The sequence below is a fragment of the Artibeus jamaicensis genome, unplaced genomic scaffold (assembly GCF_021234435.1).
Source record: "Artibeus jamaicensis isolate MK-2021 breed Jamaican fruit bat unplaced genomic scaffold, CSHL_Jam_final contig_956, whole genome shotgun sequence".
In the NCBI taxonomy this organism is placed as follows: domain Eukaryota; kingdom Metazoa; phylum Chordata; class Mammalia; order Chiroptera; family Phyllostomidae; genus Artibeus; species Artibeus jamaicensis.
In genome coordinates this window covers 2,375,671-2,386,201 of record NW_026522021.1, presented here as the reverse complement: position 1 = coordinate 2,386,201, position 10,531 = coordinate 2,375,671, and the positions used below count along the sequence as shown (strand labels likewise).

Sequence of the window (10,531 nt, the reverse complement as noted above, 5' to 3'; positions counted from 1 at the left end):
CATGTCCATTAGTCATTAGTGTAAGTTCTTTGGCTACTCCATTTCCTGTTTTGTGGATAGTCTATGACTACCAATTTGTACTTCTATATCCCCTCACCTCTCTGCCCATTTCCTCATAACCCCCTTCCATCTGCCAAGCATCAAAACATTTTCCATATCCATGACACTGTCTCTGTTCTTCTTGTTGACTTAGTTTGTTTTTTAGATTCTATTGTTAATAAGTATGTGTTTATTGCCATTTTATTGTTCATAGTATTGCTCTTTTTCTTAAATAAGTTCCTTTAACATTTCATATAGTAATGGCTTGGTTATGATGAACTCCCTTAGTTTTTTCTGGTCTGGGAAGCTCTTTATCTGACCTTTAATTCTAAATGATAGCTTTCTGGGTAGAGCAATCTTGGCTGTAGGTCCCTGCTTTTCATGACTTTGACTATTTCTTGCCAATCCCTTCTAGCCTGAAAAGTTTCTTTTGAAAAGTCACCTAATAATTGTATGGGAACTCCCCTATAGGTAATTAACTGCTTTTTGCTTGCTGCTTTTAAGATTCTCTCTTTATCTTTAACCTTTGGCATTTTAATTATGATGTATCTTGCAGTGGGCCTCTTTGCATCCATCTTGTTTGTGACTCTCTGTGCATCCTGGATTTGCATGTCTATTTCCTTCACCAAATTAGGGAAGTTTTCTTTCATTATTTTTTTTTCAAACAGATTTCAAATTTCTTGCTCTTTCTCTTCTCTTTCTGGCATCCCTATGATGTGAATGTTGATACACTTAAAGTTGTCCCAAAGGCTCCTTACACTTTCCTCATTTTTTTAAATTCTTTTTTCTTCTTGTTGTTCTGATTGGTTATTTTTTGTTTTCTTATGTCACATATCATTGTTTTTATTCTTGGCTTCATCCACTCTACTGTTGATTCCCTCTAAATTGTTATTTATTTCCATCAGTATATCCTTCATTTCTGCCTGGTTCTTTTTTATGCTGGTGAGGTACTCACTATATAAGGATGCTAAGTTTCTTGAGCATCCTTATATCCAGTGTTTTGAATTGGATAAATTGCTCATGGTGATAAATTGCTCATGTCCATTTTGTTTAGTCCTTTACTGGAGTTTTGATCTGTTATTTCATCTGGGCCATGTTTCTTTGTTTCCTCATTTTGGCAGTCTCCCTGTGTTTGTTCCTATGTATTAGGTCAGAGCTGCTATGACTCCCTATATTGATAGTGTGGTGTAATGTAGTAGGCGTCCTATAGGGTAGAGTGGCACAGCCTCCCCCTATCACCCAATCTGGGTACTCGAGGTATGCTCTCTGTGTGATGTGAGTGCACCCTCCTCTTGTAGTTCACTCTTGATTGCTGTTGACAGGTTAATGGGAGGGATTTACCTAGGCCATTCAGTTGCAAGGACTGGTTATGACCACTTATTACCCACCTCCATCCTCTGTGAAAGATCAGCTGTGCAGGGGCAGGGTGGTTGTGTTCTGGCATGGTCTGTATCTGTCCACTGGGTGCACAGGCTCTGGGCTTTCCTGGTTGGTGCAGGCCAAGGTCAGCCCCCACCTATGTTCTGCCTGGAGCCACCTAGCATGAGCTACAGAGCAGTCTGCAGATGGCTGCTGCTTGTGCTATACTTGGAGTTTCCCAGGCAAAGCTAAACTGTGATCCAAAGCTGGATGCTGCTAGGGCTGGGGGCTCAATGAGACTGGTTGTTGCTTGAGAGGCTTTAGAAAGATGCGAAGCCTGAACAGAGACCAACCATTCATATGGAAAAGACACTGGTAACAGCTTGGGTGGGCTGTGAGTTGGGTGAGGGAGAGCCTCAGGGATTCTCTAGGGTGGAACAAACCATGTGAGTAAGCCAGGTTGATGGAGTCTTAGATATGGCTTCCACCTGCCAGCTCTGTCATTCTGTGGAGAGAGGGTTCAGAAAAGGAACAATGGCCTTTACCCTTCTTTCTGTCTGGGAGAAAACTGTCCCCCAGCTCTTTCCCTGGTGCTAGATATTTCAGTTCCTCACTGTATGCCACAAGTGCCACTCAGCCACACCTTCTTGTCTATAATGAACACTCCCCTGAGGGACTAGAGAAAGGGAGGAAATAATATACTTCAATATCCAGGAGTAGCTCCCATTGGGAGCCACAGGGTGGGAAAGCTTTGGCTGGGATGTGGATGCTGTGCTCTGGGTGGGCTGGCAAGTGAGGTCAACTCACTTGTCAGATAGTTATTTTCGAATATGGCCAAAAGTCATATGGGTTTTATGTGAATGAAAATTTTAATTTTGGTGAAACAGCCAAAGACCCTGTCATGGTGTGACAACCAAAGGAGAGAGACAGCCAACCAAGGTAGGGAGGAGGAGGGAGGCATGTTTCACCCTGTAACTCAGCAGTCCTGAGCCTGGGCCGGTCATACTGCCAGGTGTTCCAACAGCACAGGAAACACCATGCTGACCCGGGAGGAGAGCAGTCCTTGAGATTCTATGAATCGTCTCCACTATCTGGGAAAGAAAGCCTGTGAAACTGCTTTCATCCCAAGGCCTAAAAGGCCAGAAAGGGCCACAGTGCCCAAAGGAAGAAGCCCATTAATACCTCTGTGTATTCCTGGCACCCCACCACCGAAAGCTGGCTCCACCTTCACCTGTCAATCAATAAGTAATTTCTTCAACCCCATCCTGCCACCTATAGAAGCCTTCAGAACACAGGACTCTGGCTTGGTGCTCTTGGCTCTCTTGGCTTTCCATGCTTACCACTCCAGCTCTTACCATGCTTGTGCTTGCCACCTCGGCCTTTGGTCACCCTTACTTTCCCCACCCTTACCCTGCTTTGCCCTGAACCTTTGCCTTTCAACACCACTCCCCCTTAACTAGGCCCGTTCTCTTTCATGAGAATGAATCACCAATAAACCCTGCCTGCATGGTAATAGACTCACTGATCTGTAATTCTTTTTTTTTTTTTAAGATTTTATTTATTTATCTTTAGAGGGGAAGGGAAGGAGAGAGGGAGAGAAACATCAACGTATGGTTGCCTCTCGTGCATCCCCTGCTGGAAACTGGCCTGCAACCCAAGCATGTGCCCTGACTGGTAATCTAACCGTGGCTATTTGGTTCACAGGCTGGCTGGCACTCAACCCACTAAGGTACACCAGCCAGGGCTGATCTGTAATTCTATACCGTACTGGTGAGAAGAACCGAGTTGCTGGGAGTTTCTCCCATAACAATGGCACATCTTATTAATGTGAATCTATGGCTGGGCTGGAACCCAAAGTGTCTGCACTTCGTGTGGGTGGTGGGCTTTGGCAACCTTTACCTGGCAGGTCATCTCTCAGTGGCTAGCACTTGACTGGAGTCTATTCATTTGTCTCCACTGCTACTGCTCAATCTATGGAGCATGCCTCTAAACCACTGAGTCACATCTGGCTCCTACAAAGATGTTTTGATGAAACTACAGGTAAGTTTCATCCTTTACAACTGCAGGTGAGGAGATGGCTATAGATGTATATGCCTTCTAGGTTAGGTTAGAGATCAGGAAGTTGAGGTAAATCACACCAGAGAGCCTGGATTTTCTATTTAGTGGGAGGCAGAGTGAGAGTGGAGGGGTCAAGGTTGTGGAGAATGGGGTTTCCACCCGGTGCCAGGACCAGGTGAGCAGAGACATCCTTGGCATTCCCAATGGCACTGCAGGCTGTCTACTGACAGTGATGGCCCAGAAGGTTTTAGGGTATTGCCAGAAATAGGAAGGGGAAGATTGGTATAGGAGATTTTATAGAGCTAAGAATAAGAGCACTTGGCAACTGATTAAATGCCCAGGATGAGGACATGGGGGACAAGAAGATGTGCTGGGATTAGCTCAAGGTATACTAGTTTCTACAACAACCAAACACGATTTATTCTCTTTTTCTAGATTGTAACTCTTAGGGGAGAGGCATGTGGACCAATTTATCTTTGTACCCCCACAGATCCTTTGTCAATAAAAAAATAATGATAGTTTATTTATACATTAAACTCTTCTGGCTACCTCCAATCATAAATGAAATGTGAACATCTTATTATCTCTCAGCTTATGCTCCTGGATAAAGAGCATGTATGTGTGGTGCCTCTGTGTGTGTATGTGAGGGTGGTTATGGTGTTTTGGGTGGAGAAAGTGCCCATAAGATGTGGACTACTCTCAGATGACTAGCCCATTGTAGGTTTTGGGAACCTGCTCAAAGCCAGCACCTGGGATCAGGATTCTTTGAGCTACAGTGAGGCAGTGCATATGTTCCTCCTGCCACAGGGAGCACTGCCAAACACAGTTGACTCAGGAGGCCTGTCCAGCCCCTGTCCAATAAAAGGCCACTAGTATTCATTGAGGTGGGCTTGGAGGGAGTATTCATAAGTGGCCTGGTGGGACAGTGCCCCTCTGTGCAAGGCCAGGGTGTCTATACAGTCATTTTTTGGCCAGCGCTGCATAAGCCAGTGGTCTGCATATCCTCTGGGCTGGACATGACCCAGCTGCCGTGCCTGGTTCCTGATAGATTCCAGATTGGGCAGCAGTAAGGACAAATTCCTGGGCACAAGAGTGACCCAGGTACCAAAAACTGCCTGGTGCTGCCAATTTTGCATAGAGGCCATTTCTCAATGCAACAGCGTCACCTGCCGGACACAGCCATTAAGTACACCTGCTACTGAAGAACTCCAGACCCAGGAGGCTTTGTAATTTTCCAGCCTGATACCCGCCTTTCGGAGTAAATCAGGTTGAACCTCATGGTTAAAACGATGGGACGAGCCTAACAGGCCTCACTAGTCAAATAGAAATGGTATTTTTAAGAGCGCAGTCTGCCTAGACCTAGAGAGGTTTTACGCGAAAAGTGGCAGCTACTGCTTTGGGAGAAACCACTTGAAGCAAAGACATGGCTCAGTGGAGTCGTCAGGTCTCAGAGGTTCCCCTAAATGCCTGGGCCTGGCTCGCTGAAGGCTTCACTAAGGTGAAACCTGATGGGGTCCATCGGATGACTGCTATTTTCCAGCCTTAGGACCAGCTGTGTTAAACTGAAAGCACTGGGCAGAACTCACAGCTGTTCTCGTTATACAGCTAGCAAATGCTCCCCTGGATGAGCCGTGTTACATTTCACTGACTTGGGCTATTAGCATGGCAGCTTGGTTCACCACTTGGAGAATTACAGGTATGGAATTCTGAAGACACACCCTTTGGAGCAGTGAACTCCTTGGCTCTGACAGTTGGGTCACTCACATGGATGCCCATGGTGAGGCTCAGGTCGCTGATAAAACTGACTGGCATCAGTCTGCTGATCAAGCCTGCACTGCCCAGAGGCTCCCTCCTGTCCCTCCTAAACTGACTCCACTGAACCTTCCACAGCCTCTAGGGGCTCTCTTGGTGCTAGTGTCCCTGTTTCAGTCTGATCCCCTGACTCAGGCCATATCATGATGGCCCTTGAAACTAACCTGTGTTGTGTTTTAGGCTTTGATGCGGGCCATCAACAGCCTGACATTAGTGTACTTTTTGCCAAAAGAGCCACCCAAGAATGGGCCAAGAGTCGAGGTTTTGAACGGTTTGCACTCCTTATTGTGGATAGCATCTGGTTGCCAAGTGCTGGAATGGCCTCCTCCAAAATCAGCTGTACCTCCTTTATCTCCTCTACCTCCTCCTGGTCCACACACCTTAATAAGACAGGCTGACCACGGAGTGTGGCCCTCCCTCCAAAGCATTTATCTCCTCTTGGCCAGCCATTTCTTCTTGGGTAGCGACGAGGATGAAAGGGGCGGGGAAGCTCTCTAGACTTATTTTGAAAATTAAAGATTCTGCCTTGACTATTCCTTGGAATTATACTTCTTTCCCCCCCCCTATAATGGCTGCCCCAGAACAGCACAGTTAGTAGACCCTCTGGTACAGCCAAGCCACAGGGGAGCCTAGGGAATGCGGACTCCATTCTAGCCCAGCCACTGGGATTCTCTTGTTGGACTGACATGGTTCTAGATCACTTGATTGAGGACCTTGCTCTCCAAATCCCTTACAGTTGCCCACATATGCTGGGGCAGGCTGAACAATGGCCCCCAAAGATAAACAGGTCCTAATCCTCGGAATCTCTGAGTGTTACTTTATGTGACAAAAGGGACTTTGCAGATATAAGTAAGGGTTTTCAAATGGGAAGATTACCTTGGATTAGCCCAGTGGGCACTAACTGTAATCCTAAGTTTACTGTACATGTGAGAGGGTGGCAGGGATAGATTTTGCTATGGAAGTCAATGTGATGATGGGAAAAGAGGAACAAAGATGTTGCTAAAAGTACTTGGATTAGAAGATGAGGAAGAGGCCATGAGCCAAGGAATGTAGCTCCAAAAGCTAGAGATAATAGGGAACAAATACAGGTGCCAAAGTGGAGGGCATAATGGGTCTTTGTAAATTTTGTAAAAATGCCCTTGTCTCACTCACACCTGGGCCTTGCAGACAAAGTTCTGGGTACATATAGGGAATAATTGGAGAAAAGGAGAAGTTATAGCTACTGGGATGTGACATATCAATTTCTGTCCATGGAAGAAGAGCAATAACCCAGCATCTGAAGGGAACACCTCAGACGCAGGAGGCAGCAGGACACTTAACACTATCGTCTAGAGGTATTGCCATCGTAGCCTGGTAAGCCCACCCATGGTCTGCCTGAGTTAGGCAACACCTTTGGCTGGCAATCTGACCCCCACTGGGTTTGCCAGTCTTGAAATTCCTCAAGTGAACACCCCCCTCCTCCACATGCATGCCAACATGACACACAGACCAGGACAGCCTTGTTTCACACTAACTGATATAAATTCACGTGCTTCTCCTAAGGCCCAAACATTCTTGAGTCAACAAATCCCATTTACTCTACTTTGAAATGTATCCTCAATCCAACCAGAACTTGCAGGCTGTGCCCTACACAGGACAGCTGGGTGAGGGGGCATGTGGGGACAGAAACCCAGCCTGAGCTCCAGAAGGGATCTTTTCTTTTTTTCCTCCCTTTTTTTTTTTTTTTTTTGAATTTATGAGTTTACTCTCTTAGCAACTTTCGAATATGCCACACAGTATCATCATATAGTCGCCAGGCTAGGAACTCTTTTTCTTTCTTTCTTTTTTAAAGATTTATTTATTTATTTTTAGAGAAAGAGGAAGGGAGGGAGAAAGCGAGGGAGAGAAACAACTAGGTGGGAAAGAAACATGCATGCAAGAGGCAAGGACACATTGATGTTTCTCTTCCCTCTTTCTCTCTCCCTTCCTCTCTGTCTAAAAATAAGTAAAGTCTTACAAAATAAAAATAAATTATTTAGGTACCCAAGAGTAAGGTATCTAAGTTGGTCCTGGGGTTACAATGAAGACAACGGAAGGCCCTTAAGTGAAAGTGGGGCATGTGAAAAGAAGAGATGTGAAAGCTAGTGTGGCTGAAACATGGGAACCGGAGGCCAGACAGACATAGGTTCAGAGCCAAATGGCAGGCAGGGACTCGATTATACTGGGCCTTGCAGGCCGCGGTAGCAGCTTGGATTTTATTCTGAAGGCAATACATAACATTTCATTCATTCTGCAATATACTCACGAACAAGTCAGTCTTATTTCAAAAGTACTAACGAAGAAGAAAAGGTTGAGGTCACGTAATTTATTTAAGGCCGGCTGCAAACAGGAGGCGGGGTCAGGGCCTACGAAAACCTGTTGGCTTCGAGGTAGTGCGAGCCTGACGCCTTAGCTGCTGGCTGCGGGTAGGGGCGTGCTAGCCAAGGCCAGGCGGCAAGGGCTGTGGGGGTCCAGACGTCAGACTAGATGCACGCCCCGGCCACACTGCGCATGCACTGCTGCGGGACGGAAACCTGGAGGGGGCGGGGCCCAGGCCGGCGGGCGCGGGGAAAATGGCGGCAGCGGCAGCAGCTGCGGCGAACGGGACGGGTGGGAGCAGCGGAATGGAGGTGGATGCGGCAGGTAACTGGCCCCGCGGGAACGGCTTCTGGAGACAATCTTCCGGGTGCATCAGGGCCCCCTTCCTAGATCGTGGAAGAAGTCAGGAGGGCGGACGGAACATCGCACCCTGGGATAACTTGCAGGAGGGATGTATAGGACGGGCTTTGCCATCTCCCGGGCGGAATGTGGGCCCCGGACTCTCACCCGCTGTTCTTTTCCTCAACCCTTAGTAGTCCCCAGCGTCATGGCCTCCGGAGTGACTGGGAGTGTTTCAGTCGCTCTTCATCCCCTCGTGATTCTGAACATCTCAGACCATTGGATTCGCATGCGCTCCCAGGAAGGGCGGCCTGTGCAGGGTGAGTGTTAAGCCGAATTCTGCAATCTTTTCTAGTCATCTCCCCCCAATAGTGTTTTTTTTCCTTCCTTTTCCCATTTGTTGGTTCACATTGACCTCAGGACATAATGATAAGGGAAGTTTTGGGGTTTTTTTTACCCTCACCTCTTATGTGTCCTTCTCTTCCCAGTGATCGGGGCTCTGATCGGGAAGCAGGAGGGCCGAAATATCGAGGTGATGAATTCCTTTGAACTGCTGTCACACACCGTGGAAGAGAAGATTATCATTGACAAAGAATATTATTACACCAAGGAGGAGCAGTGTGAGAGGGGAATAGAAGTGGGCAGAGGAGTGGGAGAAAATAGATGTGGGGAAGATGGATGGGGTTGGGAAGAAATAAACAGGACGTGGGATGAGTATGGTGGAATGAAGATATCTCAGAAAAAGACTACATTCAGGTATTCTGCCTAAAGAAAGTAAAGGATGACATGACAGAAGGGATTCTAAACTGAGCCAGGATTATAGGGGAAAGGGGAGAAGCTGGTGAAATTATACCAGGAGCTGCAAATTAAGGAAGGCTTGTTTAAAGAAATACTTTGGCCCCTTCCTCTCCAGTTAAACAGGTATTCAAGGAGCTGGAGTTTCTGGGTTGGTATACCACAGGGGGACCACCTGACCCCTCCGACATCCACGTCCATAAGCAGGTATACATGCTCACATATGTGCATGCTAGGCAGAGAATAGAGAATGAGGGGAAGAAAGACGGTCATTGACATTGTGTCCACCATCTTCTTCTTCCAGGTGTGTGAGATAATCGAGAGCCCCCTTTTTCTTAAGTTGAACCCTATGACCAAGCACACGGATGTGAGTACACTGACCCCGTCTATGCTTACTTTGTCATACTTGTCTGTCAGTATGCTTATCTTTTATCTTCATCCCCTTTTACTGTACGACATTTCTGTTGAGTTGAATCTTCATTCTGCCACTTACCAGCTGTGTGACTTTTGAGTTAGTCATTTAACTTTTAACTTGCATTTGCCTCATGTGTAAAATGGAGACAGTACCTCTGTCACTGCATTTATTAGATGAGAAAATCTAAAGTGAAAAGGCTAAGCCCAATTTTTGGCACATAGTATAGGTTCAGGCACATTTGATCTAAGAGCTGTTCTCCGTCTCTTTACAGCTTCCTGTCAGCGTTTTTGAGTCTGTCATTGATATAATCAATGGAGAGGTAATTCCCTCTTTCAACCCTTGGATCCTACCCCTTGTGTTTCCTGCTTTTGACTTTCCCTACATGCTCCACAGGCCACAATGTTGTTTGCTGAACTGACCTATACTCTGGCCACAGAGGAAGCTGAACGCATTGGTGTAGACCATGTGGCTCGCATGACAGCAACAGGCAGTGGAGAGAACTCCACTGGTAACTGAGGCTGGAAGGTTTTCCTTGGAAGTGGGGTGGGAGGTGTGGTCGCAAGCCTTCTCAACTGTGGCCTGTCCCCGTCCCCCTACAGTGGCTGAACACCTGATAGCACAGCATAGCGCCATCAAGATGCTGCACAGCCGTGTCAAGCTCATCTTGGAGTATGTCAAGGCCTCTGAAGCAGGTAGGATAGGGGCCTCCTGGCACTTTTTCTCTCTCCTAGGGAAGTGACAGCACCCACATTAATACAGACTTTTTGTGCCTTCAGGAGAGGTCCCCTTTAACCATGAGATTCTGCGTGAGGCCTATGCACTGTGTCACTGTCTTCCAGTACTGAGCACAGACAAGTTCAAGACAGACTTTTATGATGTGAGTGTAAAACCCAGGATGGGGAGGTGGGGCTTAATGCTGTCATTTCTGAGTGCAGGACATGGGACTCAGCTGTTCCTGGGGCATGCTGTGAAGGACCCAGATCCCCTGGGGAACTGGTTCTTTCTGTTCCCTCCCAGCAATGCAATGATGTGGGGCTCATGGCCTACCTTGGCACCATCACCAAAACGTGCAACACCATGAACCAGTTCGTGAACAAGTTCAACGTCCTCTATGATCGACAAGGCATCGGCAGGCGGATGCGAGGGCTGTTCTTCTGAGAGGGTACTTTGAAGAGTTGATGCACAGGGGTCAGACAACTGTCCCAGAGGGAGGGGTGCTATAGTCCCTTTAGAGAAACCTGTCATTAATAAAAGGGCAGTCCCTCAGCACCCCTTCCCATGGTTCTGTCCTGTGTTAGAGGCACCACGTTTTTCAACTTGGATCTCAGTGGAGGCCCTTGGTTCCAGCTTGCTCCAAGAGGCATGAGCCCCTCTTAA

At 47.1% G+C, this 10,531-nt stretch overlaps 1 protein-coding gene across 1 annotated transcript; it reads left to right on the top strand.

Moving 5' to 3' along the window:
- Window positions 1-7,821: 7,821 nt before the first annotated feature.
- Window positions 7,822-10,423, top strand: COPS6 (COP9 signalosome subunit 6). The gene is made up of 10 exons (XM_037134916.2): window positions 7,822-7,929; window positions 8,139-8,264; window positions 8,433-8,564; window positions 8,858-8,946; window positions 9,044-9,106; window positions 9,426-9,473; window positions 9,548-9,662; window positions 9,754-9,846; window positions 9,931-10,031; window positions 10,172-10,423. The coding sequence occupies exons 1-10, from the start codon at window positions 7,860-7,862 to the stop codon at window positions 10,310-10,312; spliced, it is 978 nt and encodes a 325-aa protein (XP_036990811.1). The 5' UTR covers window positions 7,822-7,859; the 3' UTR covers window positions 10,313-10,423.
- Window positions 10,424-10,531: the final 108 nt, after the last annotated feature.